This window comes from Festucalex cinctus, chromosome 19 (assembly GCF_051991245.1).
Source record: "Festucalex cinctus isolate MCC-2025b chromosome 19, RoL_Fcin_1.0, whole genome shotgun sequence".
Taxonomy (NCBI): Eukaryota; Metazoa; Chordata; class Actinopteri; order Syngnathiformes; family Syngnathidae; genus Festucalex; species Festucalex cinctus.
The window spans coordinates 1,001,892-1,029,333 of record NC_135429.1 but is presented as its reverse complement, the minus strand read 5'-3'; the positions used below and the strand labels follow the sequence as shown (position 1 = coordinate 1,029,333).

General features: G+C 42.1%; 2 protein-coding genes across 5 annotated transcripts in view; both read left to right on the top strand.

Moving 5' to 3' along the window:
- Positions 1-20,337, top strand: part of ash1l (ash1 (absent, small, or homeotic)-like (Drosophila)) — a 28,606-nt gene extending 8,269 nt beyond the window's left edge. For 2 of the 3 annotated variants that reach the window (XM_077506282.1, XM_077506281.1), the window contains exons 3-27: positions 12-794; positions 1,485-5,883; positions 7,906-8,560; positions 9,120-9,293; positions 9,368-9,462; positions 9,884-9,957; positions 10,072-10,117; positions 10,240-10,348; positions 10,436-10,642; positions 10,756-10,902; positions 11,784-11,892; positions 11,987-12,139; positions 12,988-13,055; positions 13,397-13,563; positions 13,704-13,856; positions 14,471-14,525; positions 14,988-15,120; positions 15,373-15,639; positions 15,824-15,910; positions 15,995-16,085; positions 16,194-16,332; positions 16,441-16,613; positions 16,677-16,843; positions 17,035-17,479; positions 18,168-20,337. In XM_077506282.1, the coding sequence (XP_077362408.1) occupies positions 201-794; positions 1,485-5,883; positions 7,906-8,560; positions 9,120-9,293; positions 9,368-9,462; positions 9,884-9,957; positions 10,072-10,117; positions 10,240-10,348; positions 10,436-10,642; positions 10,756-10,902; positions 11,784-11,892; positions 11,987-12,139; positions 12,988-13,055; positions 13,397-13,563; positions 13,704-13,856; positions 14,471-14,525; positions 14,988-15,120; positions 15,373-15,639; positions 15,824-15,910; positions 15,995-16,085; positions 16,194-16,332; positions 16,441-16,613; positions 16,677-16,843; positions 17,035-17,479; positions 18,168-18,259 (8,799 nt within the window). In that variant the 5' untranslated portion in view covers positions 12-200 and the 3' untranslated portion in view covers positions 18,260-20,337. Of the gene's footprint in view, positions 1-11; positions 795-1,484; positions 5,884-7,905; positions 8,561-9,119; positions 9,294-9,367; positions 9,463-9,883; positions 9,958-10,071; positions 10,118-10,239; positions 10,349-10,435; positions 10,643-10,755; positions 10,903-11,783; positions 11,893-11,986; positions 12,140-12,987; positions 13,056-13,396; positions 13,564-13,703; positions 13,857-14,470; positions 14,526-14,987; positions 15,121-15,372; positions 15,640-15,823; positions 15,911-15,994; positions 16,086-16,193; positions 16,333-16,440; positions 16,614-16,676; positions 16,844-17,034; positions 17,480-17,920 lie in introns of all 3 variants that reach the window. The other variant, XM_077506283.1, reaches the window with a different exon arrangement.
- A 149-nt stretch (positions 20,338-20,486) lies between these two features.
- On the top strand, positions 20,487-26,666 carry lrrc71 (leucine rich repeat containing 71). 2 transcript variants are annotated; one of them, XM_077507043.1, is made up of 16 exons: positions 20,487-20,644; positions 20,737-20,775; positions 20,934-21,056; positions 21,448-21,555; positions 21,821-21,896; positions 22,747-22,821; positions 22,923-22,991; positions 23,110-23,269; positions 24,021-24,104; positions 24,169-24,243; positions 24,576-24,704; positions 25,013-25,073; positions 25,274-25,320; positions 25,394-25,505; positions 26,291-26,382; positions 26,456-26,666. In XM_077507043.1, exons 1-16 carry the CDS (start codon positions 20,569-20,571, stop codon positions 26,588-26,590), a joined length of 1,461 nt encoding a protein of 486 aa, XP_077363169.1. In that variant the 5' UTR covers positions 20,487-20,568; the 3' UTR covers positions 26,591-26,666. The 2 variants fall into 2 exon arrangements, with proteins under 2 accessions (XP_077363169.1, XP_077363170.1); XM_077507044.1 differs by lacking the exons at positions 24,021-24,104; positions 24,169-24,243 and having other exon boundaries at positions 20,488-20,644.
- Positions 26,667-27,442: the final 776 nt, after the last annotated feature.

Here is a 27,442-nt window from a genome sequence, read left to right as displayed (position 1 = left end):
TGCAACTACAGTTGAAGGACGGAGTAAGAAGGCTGGACTGACAGAAGGATAGAAACGCTCTGGAAAAAAGGAGAGCTTCTACCTCATTGTTATTCCCCCTTCCCCTTTCCCTCCTCCGTCCCTATCCCACTCCCTTTCCTACATTCTTCCTAGGATACACATTTCTTACCTTTTGAACTTGAGCTGCTCCTTAAGTTAACATGGATCAGAAGGTTCACGGCAGAACCGCGACGCCGCCACCTCTTCTCTCAGGTGTTCCTTCCAGTGAGCGAGAGAACGAAGGAGGGGTTGGAAAGAAAGAAGATGAGGAGGAGAAGAAGAGGGACAAAGAGAAAGAGGCTTCTGGTGTATCTGATGGCACAGGAGCAGGTGGTCAAGGCGGTAGTGGTGACCAGTCACAGTTCTCCGTCAAGGAGAGCAGCCTTTCCGAGGGCAATGTCAAGCTGAAGATTGGTCTTCAAGCAAAACGCATGAAAAAACCTCCAAAGATCTTGGAGAATTATGTATGCAGACCAGCCTTTAGGGCTACAATGAGGAATACAGGACGGGGAGGAGGTGGCGCTCGAGGAAATCGGGCAGGGAATACGAATGATGGGCCAGGTAGCCAGAGCCAGAGTCCTTCTCATGTCAGGGAAAAGGAGAAGGAGCAGAGTCCAAGTGTCAACAGACCAGTGTCATCATCCTCATCAAACCCATCTTCTAAAGTCCCTACACCACCTCCGGCTGGACCTCCACCTACCAGCACAGCTGCCATGGCACCTACTCAAGTGAATGGGAATTCATCAGGAAAACGAGTAAGTGTTATCCTGTATGCCTGCTGGACTGCTAGCACATTTATCTTGACACAATTATGCATGTACGGCAATGAGGGACACTTTTTTTTTAATGTTTTTTCCCCATTGGGTATTTATTGTCTGATTTACAACAAATCACCAACCTCATACTTGCAGTTTTGGTAAGAAAATGCAGAATGAATTCATTTCCTTATGCAACATGTTGAATTTATTTCCCTTATGACCCTTACTCAACTTCCCATTTCAGTGTTTTATTCCAAATTTTAAAAGGTCCAACAATGAGATTATAGCGTTTACATTCATGTTCTGGTTTAAATCAATTTACTCGAATAGTTCATACTGGATTATTAATGTAATAGCTGGCCACGGTCTCTTACCAGCTATTTTGTCTATCTTGCCTTCTCCCCTTGGTTCCCCTCCCCCGCCCTGGGATGACCTTTCTCCACAGCACTCCCTCCTTGTCCCCAATCTGACCCTAATAAATGTTGGTGCCCCCTCTCCTTGCCTTTGTCCCCTTACTCTGCCAGTTGAAGTTGACAGAATATATGTTATGAATATGGTCACATTTGTCCTTAGGAAACAATGATAATTGTATCATATCACTCAAAATCAGTGGCACATTTCTGTGGCTTCATTTAGTAAAAACATTTTCAAAGACAATTTAACAATTATATTTTATTTTTCTTGAAGGGTGCACCAAAGATGGATTGTCAGTCTGACACAAAGTCAGACACTAAAGCAGCTACTGCCACATGTGAACGGCCCCTGAATCTTCATCGCCCTCTTCCAGACAGCAAACTTCATCCTTCTGGGAAGAAAACACCAACTCTGCAACATAACCCTCGGTCATCAGCACCCTCTTCACCATTACCCGCTTCTAAAGAACCAAGTTGTGAAGGCGTTAAACCACCACAATACACATGCAGCAATGAAAGTCAACGAGAGAAAGACAAGGCAGGTCAAAGCTGGGGAACGCCTACAGTAACTGAAAAATTAGCTCAACTCATAGCCACTTGCCCGCCGTCAAAGACCCCAAAGCCTGTCAAACCTGCTAAAACTGACCCTGCTCCTTCCCACTCAAGCTCAGGTTTTATGACACCCACAGCCAAGCAGAGAGACAGGGCTATGGCCAATAGGAATACCTATTCAAGGATGGTTCACCTTTCTCCCCCACTACCAGTGTCACGGCCACCTGGTCGGCCCTACGGTTCTAGGAACAAAGACATTGCTATGGAAGACTCACCCGCCTTGACACCAACAAGGCAAGAAGACACAGATGGGACTGGGAAACCTAGTAGTAGCAGTATTAACATGAACAGCAGTAACAGCAGTAGTCGCAGCAGCAGTCCAGCACTCATATATGGCAATAACAGACTGCCTTCCCTGTCAAAAGACAACAACAATGACAACATTAATAGTAGCGTTCCTAAACTTCAGTCTCGTCCTCGTCACTTCTCATCCCATACGACAGGTTTGTCCTCTGTTTCGGTTTCATCCTCTCCTACCACCACAGCTGACCAGAGGACTTTGAGTCACATAGGCTCCCCTACTGCCTCACAAGCAGACCATGCAGGAGAGACCCAGGTTTCTGCTGAGGAAGGCATTGCAAGTCTGAGACAACAAGGCAGCCCCAAAGATTTAAATAATTTTGGCCCTCCAACAGGAACAGCAAAGCCTGAAGGGAAAGACAAAGGGGCAAGCAGTCAGTCATTGCGAGTCGAGAGTGACAAGAGCTCAAGTCCATCTAAGCATAGTCCCAACAGGGATAGTAGTCGTGTTGGTCGGACCAGCAGCCCTGCAGACCCCGTAAGGCCTAGGGCATCATCTTCACCCGAGCCCGATGGTGAAGACAGGCCTCGGACTCCTCTTCGAGATGATTCTCCTGATTCATCCATAGATTCTGCAACAGAGCAGGACAGCAAACCCCTTAAAAAACGGAGAGGAAGGAAACCACGCTGGGGCCGGGCTATGAACAAGGTACATAATGAAAGAGCAAACCTCGACAGTCCCTTTGACCAGAGCAAAACCACCATGCCTTTATCTTCAAGCCTGGAAATGTCACCTCCAGTTAAGAGACCTGTGGGGAGACCTCCCAATCCAAATAAAATGAAACCAAGTACTCTTCCTCAATGTTCAATGTCACGTCTCTTCACCTCGTCACCTGAGCCAAAAAGAAAGGGAAGTTCAAAGTCGAAGATGCCAAGGCTTGATGCTCTATCCCATGGGCGCCCCCATAATAAATTGGCCACATCTAAAGTTTATTCAACTTTTTTGAAGTCCAAAGAAGAGCAAGACCCTCCTGTGCTTCATCCAGAGGTTGACCTAACCCCTCCTAAACCTACCCCTCGAAAACGTGGACGCCCAAAGCGCCTTCCACCTACCTTGCCTGAAGAGAGTCAGCCTCCCACACTGGCTCCTGAGGCAGGGGACGTTGGGGACAAACGCTATCCCAATAAAGGAAATGGTCAGCTTATTATGAAAACAATCATAGGCAAGATCAACAAGATGAAAAGTGTAAAACGTAAACGCATTCTCAGTCAAATCCTGTTAGGACCAAGAAAAGAAGACGCCCCCAAAGTGTCTCCAAGTGCTGTGGTTGGAACTGCGCAAGCTGCAACTCATTCTTTGTCCTCCCTGGCTGCTTCTCTTGGGGGAAAGCTTGGACCACAAATTAATGTTAGCAAAAAGGGCACAATATATATGGGTAAGAGAAGAGGGCGTAAACCAAAAATAGTTAATGTCACAGCTTCAACAGTTCCACCAGAACCCTTCTTGTCCCCCAGCACCACTTCCCCTCTGCATCATCATCAGTCTCAGCAACAGCACCAGCATTCCTCCTCAGAAATCTTTCCTTCACCTTCGCTCTCACAGTCAAGTGGAGGCCATAGTCCCATCAGTGATGCCAGCTTTGTCGAACCAGGCTCGGTGCACTTCGCTGGTCACTCACACTATTCAAACCATAGTCATAGTACATTTGCTTTCCCTCCCCCGACTTTTTCAGCTCCAAATCTTCGCAGTCCAGTCCTTGGCTCCTCTTTAACTATGGCCGCATCAACCTCTCAGAAAAAGTCGTCGTTCCGTGGGTACCACCACCACCACTATAAGCAGCACTACCAGTATCACAAGCTTTCACCTCCTCGGCCACTCCATCCAACCTCCCCTGCCCCCCTTAGTGAGCTGAAAGAAGCTACTCCATCCCCAGTTAGTGAATCCCACAGTGAGGAGACGGTACCTAGCGATAGTGGTATAGGGACAGACAACAACAGCACCTCTGACCGTGGTGAGAAAGCTGGAGGAGCAGGGGCTTTAGGTGGAATGGGGATGTCATCTGGGCTAAGTAGTGGATTATTAATGCCTGGCGTTATTGGTTCATCTCTGGGTCCAGGAATGGGACTTAACGCTAGAGGCAGGCGACGTCACTCGACTATACTTGTGGACCATTCCTCACCTTCTCCCTCACCACATATGGCAAGGTTATCGCCTGATCCACGGAAACCTCATCCAGCAGCTCCTTCTACCTCTGTAATGGGTCACAAGGAAAAACATAAACACAAATGTAAACGCCGTAGCCATGGCTGCCCAGGCTATGAAAAGCTGAAGAGACAGAAAAGAAAACGCAAGAAGAAATACCTACAACTCCGCTCTCGGCGGATCGACCCCAACTTCCTTGCTGAACTGGATGAGATTATCATAAGGATGAGTGAAATTCGCATTGCGCATCGTACCACAGGGCACCGTCTTGGTGGTGGTGTAGGCATAGCAGCAGGAGCCAATAGATTGCCAGGAGTGGTCAATCGTGCCAGTGGCATAGGTGGTACCAGTGGTCCTCCACCTCATCATTACATTCACAGGGATCTCCTGCCCACAATCTTCAGGGTTAATTTTGGCAGCTTCTATTCCCATCCTGCATACTCTTGTGATCCACTGCACTATGTTCGTAAACCAGACATGAAAAAGAAACGGGGGAGGCCACCAAAACTCAGAGAGACCATGTCAGAAGTTCCTTTTGTACCGGGGCTTGGATTCCCACTCTCCGGTGGGGGCTTCTACCACCCCTCCTACAGCGTTCCTTATTCCTCGGGACCCCTCGGTTTGGGATACTATAGGGGCTATCCTCCAGCTAGTGCGCTGTATCCTCACCCCCACCACCAGTCACCCCACACAACATCGTCTCACCACTCTCACCATTCGCCAACGTTCCCCCCTCCTCCCCCCACATCTTACATGCATCATCACCACCCCTCGCATCTCCTGTTGAACCCTTCGAAATTCCACAAGAAAAAACACAAGCTGCTTAGGCAGGAGTACCTAGGAGGACGGTCTCCTGTTCTTTACCCACCCATGTCGTCTGAGCTGTCTTTCAATTGGCACCACAAACACAAACATAGACACAAACACAGGGAACGAATTGCCGACGAGGGCAGAGAAGAAGAAGAAGAAGAAGAAGAAGAAACTGTGAGTGGATCTTTAAATCGTGGTGGGGCAGGATTGTCTGACAGTGGAGCGTCAGGGAAAGGAGAGAGAGTTGGTAGCTTGGGAATGGCAGAGTCTTTGCAACGATGCCACTTTGGCCGGAGCGCTTCCAGCAACAGTGCTAGCAAGCAAGCAGGTGTCACTTTAACCAATTCACCTTCTTCGTCATCATCATCTTCCGCAGACAGGTACAAGCGCAAAGAAAGCTCCATATCCTGTCTAGGACCCTCCAGGCTTGCTCTGGGGAGCAGCTCCAAAATCCAGCACCCAACAGAGTCCTGGTTCAGGATGGGGACCTCTGAGACTGACTACTCCAAGCTTTCACGTCGTCACGTGTTGCCCAGTCAGGGGCCCTTCTCAGATGGAAGGTCAGATGTACTGCCTGGTTGTTCTGACAGTGAGGATGAGGGACCTCTCACACCCACAGAAGATGTGGAGCCAAGAAGCCACGATTCCCCAAATCTTACAAATCTCTTTGCCTCTGCTCTCACTCGCACTAACTTGAGGGGCTGCAGGAACAGAAAGAATGAGACGGTGCCAGAGAATGCCAGCTTCTCTCGAATGGACCGGACATTAAGGAAAGACCGCTCAATATCAGCAGAGAGAAGAGAATTGGGTAAGCCAAATTTGCCTCAGATATTGTGTGAACAAAAATCATAAACTGAAAAGCTCTTTTCTAAGGCGCTATTAAGCTGTTTAGATTATTCTAGGAAAAAGCACTTTTAACAACACAGACCTGCACATTTTACAAAAATTCTGAAAACGTTCAACACAATAGTCTATACTGTACACATTGGCTTGGCAAGCTTGATCCTTTTTTTCCTTGTTTTCGAAAAGAGCTCTTCATTTTTCTACTCACATCCATTCATAGCATGAAAGCTAATGAAAAGCCACTTTCACATTCTTGTCAAATTGGAACATCAGTGGTGTTACAGTTGAGCTGGATTTTGTTTTTGGTTTTTTTCCCACCATTGGTGTCTGGCGACATTTCGCTTCTGACACTACATTGGAATTGGATCCTGTCAAACTCCTGGATGAACTTCAACCTCCAGTGCAGTAAAATTGCCACTGTAAAAGTGGATAATCCTGTACATTACTAGTTTTGATGTAACTGCACCATAGAAATCTGTGACCCAAATTCTATTTGACATTGTTAAATGTTAATTAGCCCAAAATAGCTCTCATGCCATCATTAGAATATTGCGGCTGGTGAGCTTTGTAGGTTATCACACTGGTGTATAACTTGCATTACAATTAATTAATATATAACTGATTTAAGGATTATTTTCAGACCTCAATGACATTGTCTTGGTATGTTTACACTGTCCAAATTTGACAGAATCACAGAAGGGGCTGGAAAAATTGTCCCACTGATAAAAGCTGAATTTGATTTGCCAAACATGAATTTGGCAGATAGTCTCCACCTATAATTTTTTCACGATGGCCCACTTCAGCCGCGTCGCTCTATGTGCGGCAGCCGAAGCAGCATTTCTGGCCTCATAAGCAGTTGTTCCTGGAGAGAAGTCTCTTTGAAAGACTGTAACACAATCTTTGCACACGCTCCCTGACATTTGGTAGCGCTTAGTAGTGGTTATGGGCTTGGCAAAAATGCATAATGACTGCACTGAAAATGTGGATGACCACTGTTGATGTAGCATTTCTGCCAAGAGACATCTTACTGATGGGGTGGAGTATTTTCCTTACAAGCTATTTTTTATCTTACATTGATTTTAAATGACCGTAATATGAGGCCTAGTGCAGTTGTCATCAGAATTTAGTTATTGTTGTGATGAAGACTGGGCATCAGTATTGGGTTGGGCGCATTATGCAGTTGAATATTTTTACAATTAATTATTCAATCGACTAAACGGATTAATTTTAATTTTGCATTAAAGTGTATTATAAAAGCATTTTTTCCCCACTGATTACTGTTTATTAACCAGTGATTGGTGTTTATTGCGTACTTCGTTTTCGTATAGAGATTAAAAAAAAAGGGGAGATTGATTTTACCGGTTTGGTCATTTTTTTCCAAAGTAAAAACAGATGTTTGCAAATGTCTTATTTTGATTAAACACAGAAGATAATCAGTCTTCTTCCATGAAGGACTGCAGAAATCAGTGAACAATTACTGGTACTGTTGATATGCCGAAATAAGAGGATTTGGACAATTTTAAAGAAAAAGATGGCTCCAAATGATTACTTGATTATTAAAATAGTTTTCGATTAATTTGATAATTAATTACTTGTCGATTAATCGATTAGTTTTGACGTATTTTTATTTGAATGTTGTATATTTGCCTTGTGTGTGTGCATGCGCTTGCATGCTTTTGTAATTTGACATGTGGAACTAAGGACCCTCTTGAGGCAGAATGGTGCTGTTCTAACGTCAAACCAAGACAGGGTAATCCTGGATTAGAACTCAGGATTTGGGGTCATTTGGTGGTCAATGGACAAGGTAGGTAGATGAGGCCTCAAAGAGTGGGAATTAACAAGGTGAATGCGTAATGTAAGCGACTGGTTAGCAAGTCCATTTTACCCATTTTACCAAATTGATACCTCATTATCTTTCTTTGTTAAACTCTTCCAGTCATCTGACATATATTTTCAGACCATTTTTTTTCCTGTTTTTCTTGACAAGGGTCCGCAAGTATCCAGACAAGAGGTGGCATACTCTCGACCGCCGAAGGGCCTGAAGGATCCCTGCACCACCGACAACAGCTCCATCACCAGTCTCCTATGTTTTACTCTCACGGCTCAGCGTCCTCTTCCTGCCTGTCTCCCTCCCAGGACTGTTGCCTCGATTCCTCCCTGCCCCATCAGTCCCATCGATCGCAGCAATCCAGGAACAGTCTTCACCATGTCAACAAAATCCTGCGCGCTAAGAAGCTGCAGAGGCAAGCCCGCACAGGAAACAACATGGTGAAAAAGAGGGGCCCTGGGCGTCCCCGGAAGCACCCTTTACCTTCACCGCCGCCGTCCCCGTCCCCGCCTCCTGCTGCTGAATTCAGTCAAACCCGGCACAGAATGGGAGACCGGCCAGCAGGAGGCAGAATGTGGGATGGGGATACCGTAAAGGATACCATTGAGGCAGTTGTCAAGGACCAGCGCAGCAGAGGACAGAAAAGGAAACACTGGGAGAGAGATGAAGGTGAGGAAGAAGAGGAAGGGGAGGTAGAAGACACTGTGGAGCAATTGCCAGACAGAGAAGAAAATGTGGGCAACCCGGTGGCAAAGCCCAGACCAGGATCTGGACGGTGCTGGCTTGCCCAGGATGAGATCAATCACTTTCCTGGGTAAGTATACTTGCAGTGGATATGAAAAGTCTACACGCCCCATGGTCAAATGTTTGGCTTTTATGTAAAAACAAAACAAAACAAAAAACAACAACTTTTTTTTCCTCCATTAAAGTGAGCTATAGCCTGTATAGAACTGATTTATTTGGGAAATAAAATAATATTTTGGAGAGGTGAAGTAAAAAATAACAGATGATGTGCTTAAACAAGTAAGAGGGTGCCTCTTATAACTGGGGATGTGGCTGCGTTCAGTATTAACCAATCACATCCAAACTAATGTTTTTAGGGCATAAATAACCCCAAATAAAGTGCTGTCACATGTAACAGCATAATAAGACATGGTCTGTAGCATACAGACCACTTTCATGTGTTTTCAATTCAGTTGCACAGGTCACATTAATGGAGAATTAATCTTTGTCTCATTTTTTACATCACAAAAAAAAGTTGTTACATCCACTAACTTTCTACTGTACATCCAAGTGTCAAAGAATGTAGCACTCTTGTATGTCGGAACATGTGTTTCTTTTTCACCACCAACTAAATTGTGGTTCTGTTTTAGCTCAGTGGAGAGTAAACCAGATGGCCACCACTCTCCACAAAGCCAAGACACCGTCTCCAGGGAACAAACATCAGCCATAGCCATAACCGGTCCACGGGGAAAGAGACCAGCCAGACCTCCAAAGAAAAAGTTCCAGAAGGCTGGACTTTACTCTGATGTGTTCAAGACTGAAGAGTAAGATGTTTTGATTCTTTAGTTGTTTGTCAAACGTCTTTATCATGTCTTTGTTTTAATGCTCTTGCTTGTAGCCCCCGAAGTCAACTTCTGCAGCTCAAAAAAGAGAAGCTCGAGTACATACCCGGGGAACATGATTACGGATTGTTTCCAGCACCCATACATGTTGGTAAGTCACTAAACGATTTCTATTTTCTTATGTCAGTAGGCTTGATAAATGTATGTATTTGTAAGTGGGGCTCACATTGATGACCTTTCACTTTTCACTTATTCGCTAAGGTAGCTAATAAGGCGAACTCAAAGCTGAGCGACGTGTAGTTCTTGTCATCTTCCTCATACATGATTGGTTGGCTGCCTGTGAACATAAAGCATGTGTGCAAAATGGGCCCTGAGCATCACGATTATCGTTATTAAACCACAAATTGTTGCCTTGTTGAGTGAAGGTATGGTTGTCGTTTATGCAAGCAGTACTCAAGCTTGAGAAGCATTTTTATTTCACATTTGTAACGCCTTAAAATGCTTCCAGTAACAAATCAGCAACACTTCTTTTCAGTATTTCTCAAGGCTTTATTTATTATGTGATATTTCAGGGAAGTACCTGAGACAGAAGCGCGTTGATTTCCAACTGCCTTATGACATCCTATGGCTGTGGAAACACGATCAGGTGATCAATCAAAACAAGCATCATACTCTTTATTTAATTTCAGTTTTTCTAGTCGTGTTTCATTCGCTGGAAACCCTGTAAGAACTGGCATAATTTGTTTTTTGTTTGTTTCAGCTGTACAAAAGGCCTGATGTCCCGCTTTACAAAAAGATCCGATCAAGTAGGTGTCGAACATTGTTTTTGTGTTCTCAGCAGAATCCAATTTTTAATACTGATGTATTGATTCAGTTGATACAATGAACACCTCAATGTAAAAAATGTGCTAACTTGGCTGTGTCACAGATGTATATGTTGACGTGAAGCCTTTCTCCGGGTATGAAACAACTACATGCAACTGTAAAATACCTGAGAATCGCACTGAAAAGGGTTGCCTGGACGACTGCCTCAACAGGTAAAGTGAAAAGTTTCATGTTAAGCCTCCGTTTTGTTAAACAGGCAATGGTGATAACAATGATCTGTGTTTGCAAAATGTCTCCAGGATGAGCTTTGCCGAGTGCTCTCCCAGCACGTGTCCATGTCACGAGCACTGCGACAATCAGCATATCCAGAGGCACGAATGGGTTCAGTGTCTGGAGAGATTCCGCGCGGAGGGCAAGGGCTGGGGCATCCGCACCAAGGAGAGTCTTCGCTCGGGACAGTTCATCATTGAGTACCTGGGAGAAGTAGTCAGCGAACATGAATTCAGGTAAGTTGCTCTTGGACATGATGTGGAAATAAAATACAGAATTTTGCTTGTAGCTGAGTGTAAATGAACTCCTGCATGTTGACCTCTTTTTTTTCTACGTTGTAATGTTGTAGGAGTCGTATGATGCAGCAGTACTTTGCCCACAGTGGCCACTACTGTCTGAACCTGGATAGTGGCATGGTGATTGACAGCTATCGAATGGGCAATGAGGCACGCTTCATAAACCACAGCTGTGAACCCAACTGTGAGATGCAGAAGTGGTAAGTGTAGTGTAACGATAAAACAGCTAGTATTATTTTTTTCCAATTATCATCAATACCGTTTTTAGTAGGGTCAGACTCATGATTCGATTCAGGAACTACTGTTGGTACTACTGGCTAGCTACCAAGGCTGAAGTCTTTTCTTCCACTGTGTGGAGCCAGTCTTCACAAGGATCATTATCGCTAAAAGTGGTTGAGGAGTAACTAAACACCGAGCAAGGGAGAGTGGAGGAGGACAAAGAAAGACGAAAGTAGTGAATGAAGCAATCAACTTTAACAGTTGTCTAGTTGGAAAGCATGTACCTGCAGGAACTTGTAAACAGTAAAATAGCAAGAATGTTGAAAAAGAGCTGTTCAGTAAGCACACACAATGGATCATCCATAACATGAAAAATGAAAGCTGAAGTTGGCATGTTTAGTTGTGGACAATTTACAAGCTTAGAAAGTTGACTGTGTGAGGTTCGACTCTCTTCTCCCATTTGGACCGTCTTATGATGTTGGGAACTGGTGGTTGCATGTGGGTGAGCAACTGTGCATCTATGTGTCATGAAGAGTAGCGCAGCTGACGTGCAACTGGCTCTCGGTTACAACCGAGATTTCCTTTTTCTTCCCCTTTGCCCATTTTCATTTTCATTCAATGCAGACAGTAAGAAACCCTTACACAGGCAAAACGCCACTTTCCACCCACACCAATGTAAACAAATCTCTTAATTGGATATTTTCTCAGACTCAGCACATGGTCACAGACCGCTTGCTTTCACTACAAAGCGGCATGTACAGTATTTCTAATTTCTAAAATGTCCTTGTGCTTTATGGTATGCTATGTAATTATGTGGCTATTTATGAGGACGGTGCACTCACTCAATCCTTATGACTTGCAGGTCAGTCAATGGGGTGTACAGAATTGGTCTCTTTGCGCTCAAGGACATCAGCAGCGGGACTGAGCTCACCTATGATTACAACTTCCATTCCTTCAACACGGAGGAGCAGGTGACTGACAACTCTAATTAATTAACAGCTGTAATGTTTCAATGGACTCAAATCTGTTCTATTTATTTGATGTTGTTCTTGTTTCTCTCCACAGCAAGTGTGTAAGTGTGGCTCAGAGAGTTGCCGAGGTATCATCGGCGGGAAAAGCCAGCGTATCAATGGATTGCCTGGCAAGGCCGCTGGTGGTACTCGGCGACTGGGTCGACTCAAAGAGAAACGGAAATCCAAACACCAACTTAAAAAACGAGTGAGTATTACATTTGGATTTCCCTGATGAATAAAGGTCAGGTAGAGTCTTTAATAAACACTGGGCTACTTACTGGAGGACCACAGATTAGTGATACACTGATATGAATTTTTTCAAGGCAGATACCAATTATTTGTATTCAAGGAGACCAATAACCAACATTTCAAGCCAATATTCATTTGTAGGAAAAGAGGAAATCATCAAAATTTTTACAAGTAACTTCTTCCTTTAATTTTAGACATAAAGAATTGACAGTTTTGTTTAAAAATTCTAACAAAAATTGCAGGAAGCTTCCAGGGTCATCAGCATGAGTTAAGCTAAATTAAAAACTAAGCAAGTAAATGGTTCCCTGAAGTTTTATACTGTAAACAAAGTTTTCCAAAATGTCAACATAATTTATCATCATTTATGTATTTTTTTGTTGTATTTTTTTAAAAATAAAAGTGCAGGGAGTTTCCAGTGTCTGCATCATTTTTTCTAAAGTGTAAATTTAAATAATGTAAAATAATGAATCTCACTGAGCAACAAATGCATGTGAATGTAAGCAAATTTAGGCTTTTCGTCAGGGTTCATAAAAGGTTTCAAAAGACAGTAAAAGAATTGTCTGAATTTGTTCGAAATGTGTTTGCAACAATCGAAAACTGTCTGTGAGCGTCTTACAAATCCTGATGAAAAGCCTAAATTTAGTTGCGTTCGCAAGCATTCACTCCTTAGTGAGATACCAACTTTTATCCGCCTTCGGATTCATAGAAAGGCCGATGCCGATATTTGTCAAAATGCCAATCAAATGATCAGACGAATAACATTTTTAATCTGAGGAAATGAATGACGTTTCTCTTTGTTTTCAGGAGGAAGAGTCAAGTGACAGCAACAAGTTTTACCCTCACCTAATGAAACCCATGTCAAACAGAGAAAGGTACATCACACGTGACAGCCTTTTATGAACATGCAAAGTAGGATGGCGGCCTTGCCATTCTTGCAACGTTCCTGTTAAGGAATCCAGGAATTCATAATTAGAAAAGCCACTGACTGATTCATCTGAAGTGCTTGATGAGTTGTTCAAATTCGTTACGCTCAAGGCATGAAGTGTTATGAAAAGGTTTCTCACTCTTTTATGTGGGCATCTGTTAATAAATAGAGGCGCTTGTAAATTGGATTTATATAACATGTGCATGCAGCTATAATACATTTAAATTATTACTCATTTCAAAGATTTGTTTTTGCTTTTTATTAAACTACACTTCCCTCAACGTGTAGGAACTTTGTGCTCAAGCATCGAGTGTTCCTCTTGAGAAACTGGGAAAAAATGAGGGAAAAACAGGAGTTGCTCAAACGGGAGGGTGAAAGAGAGAGAGACCCCAGCAGCCTGTCCATGTATACCCGCTGGGGCGGAGTCATCCGCGACGATGGCAACATTAAGTCAGGTGAGCCTGATTCATTTGAAGTACAGTGACACTTTTATTTCATCAGGAGCAGCCGTTTGGTTTCCGTTCACATTTATGACTTGCACAGTCATAATAGATAGAATGTAAAGCTAACATGCATGCCCTTCCCCCCCCCCCAGACGTTTTCCTCACACAGTTTTCAGCCCTGCAGACGTCACGGTCAGTGCGTACGCGGAGGCTTGCTGCAGCTGAGGAAAACACAGAGGTCACACGCACTGCTCGCCTTGCACATATCTTCAAGGAGATTTGTGACATGATTACCAGCTACAAGGGTTAGTAACGATCTTGTCACGCAACCTTTACCTAAATGTGTATTGTGACCCAAAGAAATACACAGCTCTTACAGCTGTGGCACTGATATAATCATTGGGTTCGTCTGACCAAAATTGTCGGAAATCAAATTCATCATAGTGAAGCTCACAAAGCTAATTGGACATGTTTTTTTTTTTTAGTTTGTGCTCCTTAATTCACCTGAAACCTGTTAAAAATCCCATAGCCTTCACCTTAACCAAATACTTCAGAATCCCACCAGAGTCGTGAAGTTGTCAGGAGACCAGAGTAAGGATCAGAGAAAAGAAAAATGAAACAAAGTGAAATCCAGCAACGACTAGACACCACCTACTACCCACAGTTACAGACCAGAATTTCTCACCAACCCCAGAAGCATCTAAATTTTTACAAATTAGGGAGACCTCAAGAAACCGGAGGAAAGACTAAAGTCAGGGAGGAAGGATAGATGAAGCAGAGTGAGATCCACAAACACCAGCTTCCACCGATTCAGCGACCTCGGCCAGTTAATTGGACATATTAGCAGTTCCAATCCGAATTTTCCCTGACCTAAATTCAGTATTGCATAAAGATTTCTTTTCTGCTACTTCTGTCTCAGATTCATCCAGCCAGACACTTGCTGCTCCGCTCTTGAACCTCCCGTCACGGAAAAGGTAAGAATGTGGATCTATTATAACGTAAAACCCTTAAAGGGGGAAGTCAACCTTCAACATTTCTTGACAATAAAATGTTATATGTGACCTCACTGGTCTAAACATGTCATTCTGATGAATATTGCCTTTTTGGAATAGGAGTTACGATAACGATAACGATATCACAGTTGCTCAGGGGTCAGGTAACAACCAATCACAGCTCATCTTCAGAAAACAGGTGAGCTGTGATTGGTCGTTGCCTGAGCACTGAGCAACTGTGATGTCATCGTCAGTCGACAGCAAGTGGCAAAATGGTCGCCTTTTGTTATTGATAAAAACTGCTTCATTTTGCTGCTTATTCCACGAACGCAATATTATCCAGAATTGTCATCATTTATTTATTTATTTATTTAAAGGTTTGTTGTGAGTTTTTGTTAACTTTTAGTCACCACATTTGATTTCTGTGTGTTATTGCATGACTAGGAACAGCCATTACTATGAGAAGGTGTCAGACCCTCTGGATTTGAGCACCATTGAGAAACAAATCCTCACGGGCCATTACAAGACCGTTGAAGCATTCGACACTGACATGCTCAAAGTGTTCCGCAATGCTGAGGTATGCAGGTGTCCCATTATGTGTGCTCCAATGAATCTACCCTTTGCTATGAATAATGTGAACAGAGTACGTGACAGTGGCCCTGTGTTATCAAGTTTTAGTTCATTAACACACAGTTTGTGCCATTCTGTTAGCTTTACAAACGTGTTTTGACTGCCTGCTGCTTTACCCATTGGAATTGTGAGGTTGTAATTGTTTGGCTAATCACAATTTGAACAGGAATTCGAACAAATGCTTTATTTTCCCCATTAGAAATATTACGGCAGGAAGTCGTCAATCGGCAGGGACGTGTGCCGGCTGCGGAAAGCCTACTACAGCGCACGCAACGAGGCTGCCGTGCAGATCGATGAGATCATGGGCGAGACTGCCAGTGAGGCTGACAGCTCGGACTCGCTTGAGCGGGACCGGGGCCACCACCAAGGAGCAGCCGGATCCCATGACAAGGATGACGACGTTATCCGGTGCATCTGCGGGATGTACAAGGATGAAGGCTTGATGATTCAGTGCGAAAAGTGCATGGTAAGGAGCAGTGGAAGAAGTTGATTTGACTTGTTATTTTACCTTTTTATTTGATTAGCTTTTTGACCAAAGAAAACGGGTTAAATCAGTAATTGCATGGTAAGAGACTAAACTAAACTTAGTAATTTCCTATTTCCAAGACGCTCCACTTTGGTTTTCCTCAGTGTAATTGTTTTTGTTCAAGGTATGGCAACACTGTGACTGCATGCGGTTGGAGACGGAGGTGGAGCACTACCTGTGCGAGCAGTGTGATCCGAGGCCAGTAGACACGGTAGGTCTGCATGTGAGAGCAGCAGGGTTTCTTGTGACGTGGACATTTAAATGAATGCTGGCTTTGTTGTTTTACGTGTTACAGGAAGTTCCCATGATACCTCAGCCCAGCTACGCCCAGGCTGGCTCCGTCTACTACATTTGCCTCCTTAGAGATGAGCTGCTTCTCCACCAAGGTATTGTCGACAGCAACCTCATGGGCGTGTAATATCCGTCTTTTCAATTATTGATGACGCTAATAGATTCTGCAAGGTTGTTGAAACGTAAGCCGTCTGTGCGTTCAGGGGACTGCGTGTACCTGATGAGAGACAGCAGACGCACGTCCGAGGGCCAGCCCATCCGACAGTCTTACCGCCTCCTGACTCACTTCAACCGAGACAAACTGGACATCTTTCGCATCGAGAAACTGTGGAAGAATGAAAAGTAATGCCGTTAACGCAACTACAGTACCAGTGCATGCAGCGGGGGAAATATTTAGTCTTATCTATTCATGTCACATTTATATAATGTCATTTTTCCCCAATTTTGAAGGGGTGAGCGGTTTGCATTTGGCCACCACTACTTCCGTCCCCACGAGACACACCATTCGCCATCACGCCGTTTCTACCAGAACGAGTTATTTCGCATGCCACTCTACGAGATCATCCCTCTTGAAGCAGTGGTGGGAACCTGCTGCGTTCTTGATCTCTACACGTACTGCAAAGGTGAGAAAATGCTTTTAATTCATTAATATGGCTTGACTGATATACTGCATTGTCTTCCTAAAGGACGACCAAAAGGGGTCAAAGAGCCTGATGTGTACATCTGTGATTACCGCTTGGACAAGTCAGCTCACCTTTTCTACAAGATTCATCGTAATCGCTACCCAGTGTGCACCAAGCCATATGCCTTCAACCATTTCTCCAAGCGGCTGACACCCAAGAGAGACTTCTCGGTAAGGTGGCTGGGGAGCAAAATTTGCTTGGCGGAATGTTGCGTAACCCTAACCATAATGATGACTACTGCTTTCGAAAAATAGACAAAATTGACTGTTGAAAGGCGAATGTGAATAAAAGCTGAATGCATGCAGACGGTTAGTGGAATGCTTACGATGTAAACGGTCATTGTCTAATTTTCCGTTTGTAGCCTCACTACGTACCAGACAACTATAAGAGGAACGGGGGCCGCTCAGCATGGAAGAGTGAGCGTTCTAAAGGATCTGAAGGCTGCGAGGACGACGGCTCTTCGTGCGAGCGGGTCGACGACTTCCCACCGGAGGCTGAAGACAGGAGATCGGAGGAGGACGTCGACGCCGCTACGGGTGAGCCCGAACCGTTAGCGGGCAAGCCTCCGCAAGTAGAAGGGGACAACGATGACGACGAAGAGGGGCGCGGAGCCGAAGGGCCCGCGGCGGAGGAGCAAAAGGAGCAGGAGGACGGCTCGACGGAGAGGATAGGGGAGATGCTCGAGCAGCCGTCCTCGTCGGCCTGCTCGCCGCTTCAGCACCCTGCGCTGGGCAGGAGGGAGGCCCAAAGGGAGCGACTCAACAAGATTCTCTTGGATCTGCTGCACAGAACACCCAGCAAGAATGGTGAGGGAGCAGGCACACAGCAGGGTGGTCGGTCAACAGATGACTGACGGCCTCACTTCATTTTGTCATACAAGTTGAGAAATAATCCAAAAAAGAAATTGATTGACTCTCCTCAAACCATGTTCACACTGGCCACTTCTAACAGATGGACGAGGGGATGCGAGTCATATTGCGGATCGTAACATTTCTCGAACAGATGGGATTATATTTTGGTGGTTCAACCTTTTTTTTTTCTTTCATTCTGCTTACATACGACCCAATTATTCTGATAACTTCCCCATTGAAAGTACTTGTCGTATAAAATTGGAAATGAACACTTAACATATTCATTTTCCACCATTTTTCATAATTTTTTAAATATATTTTGAAGAATATTTCAATTAACTTTTTTTGTTTAATAGCTACCATAATAACCCAATTCACAATTTGATGTGTCTGCAGGAATCACTGAAGACTTTGCTGACAAAGCATGGCCAAAATCGGATTGAGGAGCTAACGTGTTTAATTTGCATTTAATTATGAGAAATGGTATAGCAGGGAGCCTTCATCTTGCAAAATAATACCCCAACACCCGGAAGTTGCCGGAACCCATCTGTCTCCTAAGATCTCCAAAAATCTGACCTCCCCTTTCAGCTATTTCCGTCAAAGCTCTTAAGTGTCCCCCTTTTTTTTTGTGTTCTTCCAACAGCCGTAGACGTCACTTATCTCCTGGAGGAGGGTGCAGGGCGGCGCCTACGGCGACGGACACTTGGATTTGCTGATTTTGTTTGCGGAAAGTAACATTTCAACATGCCAGGCAAACCCTTTGACGAGAGATGATTAGAAAAGGAAACGGGTCTAGTTGGCTATCCAAACCCTTCCAGACCGTAACGCATCTTTTACCTCTTCCAGGACTTTTATCGTCTCAACTCTTGAGATGGTTGGAGGGGGTTTGGAAGCACCGACTTTGTCAATAGCATTTTCAAAGGAGCGTTTTTAGGACATAGGACAGAAAAAAAAAAAGCCCACACGTCGACTGAAATGACACATTTGGTACTGCGTAGCACACTTGACTGGAAGATGACTATCGCTCAGCTCAGTCAGTGCAGTCGAGAATGCTGGAGAACTGCTCCCCCTTGTGATGCTGCAATGTCAGTTCATCCAATGAGGGAGGCTGGAATTTGGTGGTGCAAGATGCTGCTCGTGAGGAAAAAAAAAAAAAAAAAGGTTGGGTAGACTGCACTTTTGTACCATGGATAATAGTGAAGCTCTGTGTAATGTATTTGTATTGAAAACACACTAAGACAGTACTTGATAATGCAGTGTGGAAAAAAAGCAAGTCTATTAACTTTTACCTGTTATACTCTAGTCAGCCTACTCATGTAGACGTAGACTAAGCCTGCTCGTTTTCAAAGGGAGGGAGGGAAGATTGCGCTTTTTTGTCAAAGTGTATTGTTGAGGTTTTGACTTTCAGCCCCCCCCCCTCCCTATGAAACGGTCAGCTTTTCAAATGATGGATTCACCAGCTTAACTAAATCAGGTGGGAGGGACACTGGCTTGAACTGTAACGCCTTACTCAGCTGTGCTCTCTGACTGCCTGCTTTTCAGTGTGTGTGAGCGTTCGCACATACTTTCTGTGTATCTATAGTCGACACAATTTCCTCAAGATTTCCTTTTTTAAAAGAAAAAAAAAACGAAAAAAAAAACGGAAAAAAAAAAACAAGGGCTTAATGGCAATTAACAGTTTTGAGAAAACTATGGAAAACAATGCTTAACATATAATGTATCGTGACGGTCATATTTTCTTATATTCTGAGACAGGTGTATACTGTATATTGGGAGGAGAATGAACTTTCGTCTCTTTGTTAGAATGTTTGAAAAGAATTGGTGGTATCTGATGAGATTTCCCCCCCCCCCCCTCCCCCCCCCTCAAATGACTGCGTAAAAGGGACAAGCTAGTGTCCCGATGTAAACTGACAAAGAATCCATTCAAATGACACTGTGGATGGAGAACGGTTAAGCTGTACAGTGCCAAGTTATGTATATAGACATGCTTTACATTGAGGGGTTTCTCCTAAAGCAATATCTTGAAAATGATTTTGTTTATTATTGTACTGTACAGGACTCAACCCTAAATGTATTGCGATTATTGTAATGCTAATATTTTAATTGCTTTGTATTGCTATTATGAAGACACTTAAACTTGGAGGAAAATACTTTTTTTTTTGTCTTTAATCTCACCATACCTTCCCTGACAACATAGAAGCATAAGTTAAGTTTTGTTGCCTATAAATAAAATTCATGTAAATGTGCATGAGCGAGAAGAATGTCAAAACGAACACAGAAAGGCGTCGGCAGTGACACAGCAACACCCTTGCCACTGAATATTGTTTATAATATTGCTTTTCTAAAGGAGGAGTGGACTCCTTGTTTTTGTTTTTGCTGCAAAGTGTTGAACACTAAAAAAACTAGCCAACATAAAAATGTTATAATATTTTTGAGCAGTGATAAAAACAAAAACGACCCTGTCAGACCATTATTACCTTCCTGTTATTTTTTTTCTCTCTCTTTCAAATAGGAAATGGTTCCGTTTTTGTGATAGCCGTCATCGTATGATGCTTGTACTTGTATTTGTGTGTTTTCTGTGATTTCTTTAGTTATTTTTAGACAATCACAAAATAAGATGCAAGCATTGTAAATGGCAGATTGGCTGACATTTTGTGACGTGTACAGTTTGTCAAAAACCTCTCCCACTCGTTAAAAGTTTGTAATTATAATTCTTAAGTCATGGAAATATGCTGTTGGTTTTTACTTTTTGTTTTATATTGGTTTGTTTTTGTTTGTTTGTTTTTTTAATAAAAGCACTACATTATTGTGAATATACTGTATGCTGTTATTTTTTTTTATTTGTATTTTTCTGCTTCAACATGGCAGAAGCATTTTGATATTGATTTTGATATTCATTATGAAACGCAGCTGAGAAAACGCTACCTCGGTTAGAGAAACGAACATTTACGTGTGTGTGGTTGGCAAGGTCTCGCGATGCTTCGATGTACTGTTCTCATGGCAACCCGGATAAGGCTTCCCTAGCAACGTTTTAAGCGACAAACATGGCGAGAAAGAAACCAGCTAAAGACAAGTCCGAGAAGAGTTCTGAACCTGAAGAGGCGGCGCCGACACAAACAGGTCTAGCTAGCTAGCTAGAGTTGTTTTAATTATTATTATTTTTGAATACAGAATTTTGTTGAAAATCAAATCACTGGTCTGTTGTTCCACAGGAGCAAGTTCAGTCGAAACAGCAGTCACTCGAACATTTGGTGAGTGGCAATTAGAGAAACTCGTTCTTCCCAAGTCCTTTGACAAAGTAAAATGTCTGCAAATAGGCTTTAAATGCTAGATACCGATTCTCTCTCTCTCTCTCTCTCTCTCTCTCTCTCTCTCTCTCTCTCTCTCTCTCTCTCTCTCTCTCTCTCAGACGACTACGAGTGTTCTGGCAATGTGATGAGTGACTTCCCTGGCCTCTGTGCTCTTTTGGACATAAAAAATATCCCAATACTCAAGCCCAGATCCAGATCCTCCAGCCAAGAAACCACCACTGGTAAACACAAGTGCTGAATTATAAAAACAAGCCAAGTCACTACAATGTATATTCTTGGACTCTATTTACATGTACATTTACACCTAAAATGCACATAGCACCTCGGCATTAACTTATTTAATGATTAACACACCACTAATATGGCATAGTTACGCTTCCTTCCCATAAGTATAATACCAAATAGATGCCACAAGATGGCGGAAAAGTAATACTTTACTCCTTATCTTCAACATAGTTCATTGACACCAAGATGCCAAAAGATGGCAGCAAAGTAATACTTTTATTGCTTTGGCACAAATGAGTGAATAATGTTGAGTTTTTCTGCAAATAACGGAGGTCAAGTTCTTTAACGAATGTATTGAAAAATTAAAATGCCATATCTAATTGTTAGGTGGCAGGCAGTCGCACAAAAAGCATGCACGTGATGTGTTTAAGCCACAACTCCATGTTGAGCTGGAGAATGGAGACCCTTATCTCACATCGAGCATAAAGATCTTTGGTAAGGACTGGCGCTCATCACACCCACAATCATAATCCATTTTTTTTCAGGATATAATTTTCCCATCAGACCATTGTGGCAAGAAATAATTAATTGCTCATTTACGAATGTGGTCACAGACATGGAAACGTTCATGGATGATGACACAATGTAAAATGGAGGTCAAGTCAGCTGTAGTCGATTAATTGCGACAGACGAAACAGAAATTTGTTGGCTACAAGAAATAGATGAGAGAGAAAAAAAATCTTCCTGTTATTGTTCACAGGATGGACAGTAGACGAACCAATCGTCCGAGTTCTGAGCAAAATCATTTCGTCCTCGACTACACTTCAGAGCGTTTAGTAAGTCATTTGAGGCTAGCGCAGGGGTCAGCAACCTTTCCTGTCACAAGAGCCACTTTAGGGCAAATAAATCAATCAAAAAATATGCCTGGAGACACAAAACATTTGAACATTGTGATGCCTTTCTGTTAAATTGCGGACATTTTTGGCAATTTTATGGACATACGGTAATTTTCTGCATCTGTGTTCTTACTTTTTGGACACTTTATGGCCTTTTATTTTTTTTTATTTTTTTATTTTTTTGCTATCAATTTCTGACAGTTTTTGTAATTTTGCACACATTTTGTGGTAATTTTCAGGATTTCTTCTTTTGTTGGATATTTTATGGTTATTTTTTTTAACATTTTCTTTCCTGACTTTTTTTTTTTGGGGGGGGGGCAATTTCGTTTTTTGTTTTTGGACATTTTATAGATACTTTTTGAATGTTTTCTGCCATTTTTAAATTCTATTATTTATTATTTTAAATAATTTTAACTTAATATTAATTTACTGCTTTTTGTCTTCCTTTTTTGGACAATTTTACCTAATAAAAAAAAAATTCATTTGCCTTTCGTCTCTGTTTTTCTGACAACTTAAAATTTTGGAATCTGGCATTTTTTAACATTTAATTATTCATGTAAAAAAAATATCTAAATAATCATTTAACTTTATCTTAAAAAAAAAATGTTTAAAAAAAATAAGAAGAATTTGTACTTTTATTTTTTTTAGAGATCCACAGGGAGCCACAATAGAGTGTCTAAAAGCGCCACAAATGGCTTCAGAGCTGCGGATTGCAGACCCCTGGGCTAGTGCGAGAAACATTGTGCCGTACTCAGTCACCATCTGTGTTCAATTGTTGACGGTTGTGCAGTTTTTGGCAGGCCGGATTGACGGAGCCAATGGTTATCACCCTCGTAAATGCAGTATGCGTCTGCACGAGCCTCAGGTGAGTGAAATGTAGTCTATGTTTTTGTCCCCCCTGTTTTGAACATTAATAATTAAGACTCTACAACATGACTTGATCAATCCATCCTTTTATTTTGATAGAATTATTACATTAGAGGGCAACCCTCTGGTAGATAACAACCTCCACCTTCTGCTTTGTGAAGGAAGTGCGTGAGTACTTTTTTTTTTTTTTTTTTCTCCCCAAAATAGCCCTGACATCTACACACACACAAAGACTCAGATGCCAAACATAAGTGATTCATCTTGTTGTGTTTCTCTTGTTTTCAAGCCTCACTCAATTGAACCTGCGCAACAACCAAATTGAAGACGAGGGCGCGCGTCTTCTTGGGGCCGGTCTCTCAACCAGCACGTCTGCAAATTGGAACCTCAACTCACTCAACCTCGCGTTTAATCACATCGGCGACGTCGGCGCTGGATATATTGCAAATGTAATATGACGTTTGCAATTTTTAACGGCATCTTTCTGGCTCATGACACGGGAGACGAGCTGGCAAAATGGCCGCCCCCTGAGATGGATTGATTTTGCTGCATAACTCATATTCCACAAATGGAATATGAATCAGAATGTCGTGTTTAGACAAGTGGGGTCACAAGTAACATATCAAGAATGTCAAGAATTTGAACGTACATGAAGGCTACATGCTATAAAGTTAGCATACATTCCCATAATGCCACGGGGTATTATTTGAGCATGCGCGAGTGCAAACAAAACCCCATTTTTTTTTAGGCATTTGGGCCACATTACCAATTTATGAGAAAATTAAGTTCATTCGTGAGTTTTACGATTTATTATGTCTGCCGTGCATGATTTAGGTTCGCCATTTTTCGCCCCATAATGCAATGGGCTATTACGCTTGCCAATACCCCGTGGCATTATGGGAAGGTATGCTAACTTTGTAGCATGTAGCCTACATGTATGTTTGAACGTATTTGCGAGTATTTTTGTACATACTTGCCAGCCCAAACTGTACAGAATGTTTATGAAATAAGCAAAATTGCGAGAAGGAAAGTTTGCTCAATGTGTTTTGGAGGACCAAAACCAAAAAAAACAATTTATCACTATCCGCCATTTTGGTTGTTTACGTTCGCCAACTGAGATAAATCCGACCTTCCACCAATGCAGCACAAGTCACGTGACATGACGTCTGAGGCGTTCTCTCGTCCCGTTTGTGGTCTCAGGGCCTGCGGTTCAACCGTACTTTGCTGTTCCTCTCACTGTCCAACAATCACATCGGAGACTCGGGAGCGACACAACTGGCCACGGTAGTTACTGACCAGATACATTTTTAAGACATTGATGCGTTTCAATAGCTTCAGCAATTATCAGGTTTTTGGTGAGGTGGTGCTCACACATGAAGAAGTTGTGCAGAGGAGGAAACTACTGCTGGAAAAAAGACATTCTGTAAGTGCTTCTGGGGAATATAGTTGACTTCTACTTTGCATTTCAAAACAGTTTTCCCTCATTAGAAATAATAGAAATAAGAAAAGTCTTTTAAAGGGACGGTACAGGAAAATTCTGACAGTTAAGTATTAACTGGGGTATTAAAAGGGTATTAACCCTTCCGAATTTGAATACATAAATAATTGGCAAGTATTTGAAATGAGGTTTCAGAATCATGAACACTCAAAAATAGCATTCAAAAATCAGTACATTTTGTTCAAACATTAATACCATAGATACATACAGGACACCTAAACATGACAATATAAACGCTTATTGACATTATTTTTCAGTCGTCAGCGGCGGTGGACGTTGACCAATCCTGTGCTGTCAAGCTGCCCAGTGACCAACTGCCGTCTTTAGCCGGCAACGCTTCACTGAACTCCAATAAAGGGGAAAATAAAAATACGGCCAAGAAACGGGTAGGATGCAACAAACACAGTATGCATTTTGTAGAGTACATTTTATTCTATATAAAAAGAATGTATTTGGATTTACACTTGGATCAGAGTATGTATTTTTTTTAATCAAATAATATTATTAAAATCAAATTTTACATTCACAATTTACATTTTGCAAGAAGAGATTTTGAATACATTTTACTCGTGTAAGTGCAAATTTGACTCTCCTTTTAGAGTAAAATGTCGTCTACAAAATGTACTGTGAATGCAATTTTTTGTTACATTTTTATATTTAACACCAACTAATCTGCTTATTATTTTTATTCCAGGAATCGTCGAAACCGGATGGGAAACGAGCGCCAGCCAAAGACCAAAAGTGTCTTAAGAAATGTAATAACTTTTATTACTCGTCAACACTTTTTCTGAACTGCTTAGACTCACTCGGGTCGCGGGTATGCTGGGGCCTATCCCAGCTGACTTTGCGCAAGAGGCGGGGTCAACGTCTGTCACTGGTCCCAGCCAATCACAGGGCACGTTTGAATTCATTTCTCCATTCATTTCCACCAATGTTTTCCTTGAATGTGTTGCAGCTGAAGGTCCGGACGTGGAGGAAAAAAACCACGTGGCTGATCAGGAGGTACCAACAACATCATATCGTTGGACACAGGTTGTTTCACTAATTCTATTCCATACGCTTGGTTTTCCACCAGCACAAAAAGCAACTGGAGATGGCGAGCCCCCTCCTGAATGAATCTGTGCAGCACAGGGATGGAGAACTCCTTCTGCCTGGAAACAACACTCTGGTCTCCCTCAACCTGGCAGGTTGGGCAACACAATCTCTGTTCATGAAAGAAAAACCCACAGAAATAACTTGAATCTGACAAAAAAAATATATATATATATAATAAAGGTTCATAATTATAATTATACAGTGAAAATATGACTAGTTTTGCTTTTGACTTGTAGTTAAACATAATTATTACCGGTACTCTGAAAATAAATAAATACATAAATAAATATATATAAAAAATAATTATTTGAAAAAACAAACAAACCATGAACCAGGCCTGGAAAAAAAATGATGGTACCCCTAAAAAATATAGAAAATAATTTGGCAACAACCAATCACAGCTCACCTTGTTTTCTGAAGCTGAGCTGTGATTGGTTGTTACTAGCGTCCTGATATATATAAAACAATTATTTATAAAAAAATAAATAATTATTACTCAGATCTTTTGAAAATAAATAAATTATATGTATATATACAAACCAATTATTTGTTAAAAAATAATCAATCACGGCTCAGTTTGCTGACCAAACCCAGAAAACAGGTGAGCCATGATTGGTCGTTACCTACTTCCTTCAGCACAGGTGATGTCATCATCAGTCGACACCAAGAGGAAAAATTGTTTTTAAAGGTATTAATTGTAAGATGTAAAATGGTGTGTACCAAACTTAACATGGACCAGAAGAAGTGAACACCCCCTCACATTTCTGCAGATATTTAATTTGATATTTTCATAGGACAACACTGGGAAAAAAATGACGCAATGAAAACAAATGACAAATTAAAGTGGTGTTGCTGCAGTTTTGATATGTTTGTGTAGGAAACCGGATAACCGAGCTGTCACTACCTCGGTTCCTGACGTCCTTGCAGATGCAGGACGGAGGTAAAGGTCTGCTGCGTCTCTGTCTGCAGGTTCGTTTTCAACATACATCGCCCCTCCCCGTTAAGCAGAAATAGAAGCATACCAATTCTTTCTGTCTCTTAGAGAAACCATTTTGCTGCAGAGTGCGAGTCCTACGTGAAGCTAAAAGAACTGATGGCGCTCAGAGACCCTCTGAACAAAAACAGCGAAGAGCCGCCGAAAGAAGACGTCGAGGCTGAACAAAGTTCAGACAGTTAAACTAATACTTTTTGGAAACAAACAAACAGCTTTTTTCTTTTGGAAATAATTTAATAAAATTGAGTTCCTCAATGCACTCCTTTGTTACGTACTTTACTGATTGATTCAATATACATTTATATGTAACGTATTCTGTTTATCTACTTTTTTTTTTTCATTTTCATCATGCGGCTTATTCATTTCTCCCATTTGTTATGTACTGTATTACACTCGTTCTAAACATTTTACATGCTTCAAGTATTGTCGTATGATACATGATGAAGTGCTCCATATTTTTCACAGATTACTCACACCTGGATTTGACATGAAAACAACAACAACAACCAGTAAATAAAACATAAACAATCCTGGTGGCGGCTGGTAAGAAAACTGTTGTAAAAATAACTTAGTAAAAATGAACCAATGGTGGTTGGTGGTGTCTTCCGCAGCTCCAAATAAAATAAAGAAACGCAGTAACACGTTTTAAACAAACAAAAATATGTTTATTTGTGTCATAGCGGTTTCAAACCACTAGAGGGAGACAAATAATCGTCTGTAAATGGATCCGGAACACGGTCCTCGACAGCCAACATTTCGAGTTTACGTCACTCACTGTGTTTCATTTAAGCACTTAAAAAAATAATAATAATCATAAAAACTTCCCTAGTTCTCCAGCCTTTTTATCAACACATTTTCTACCATATTGGACAGCTCATGAGATGTTTTTGATCATATCCAAATACTTTCCATCATTCTAGTCGTTCATTAGTGTGAAGAATTATTATTATTTGTAATTAATGAGGGCTTTTTTTTGTTTGATACTTTCAGACAATCTATACTATTTCTTGTACATTTCTGGTAGCACATTCCTGA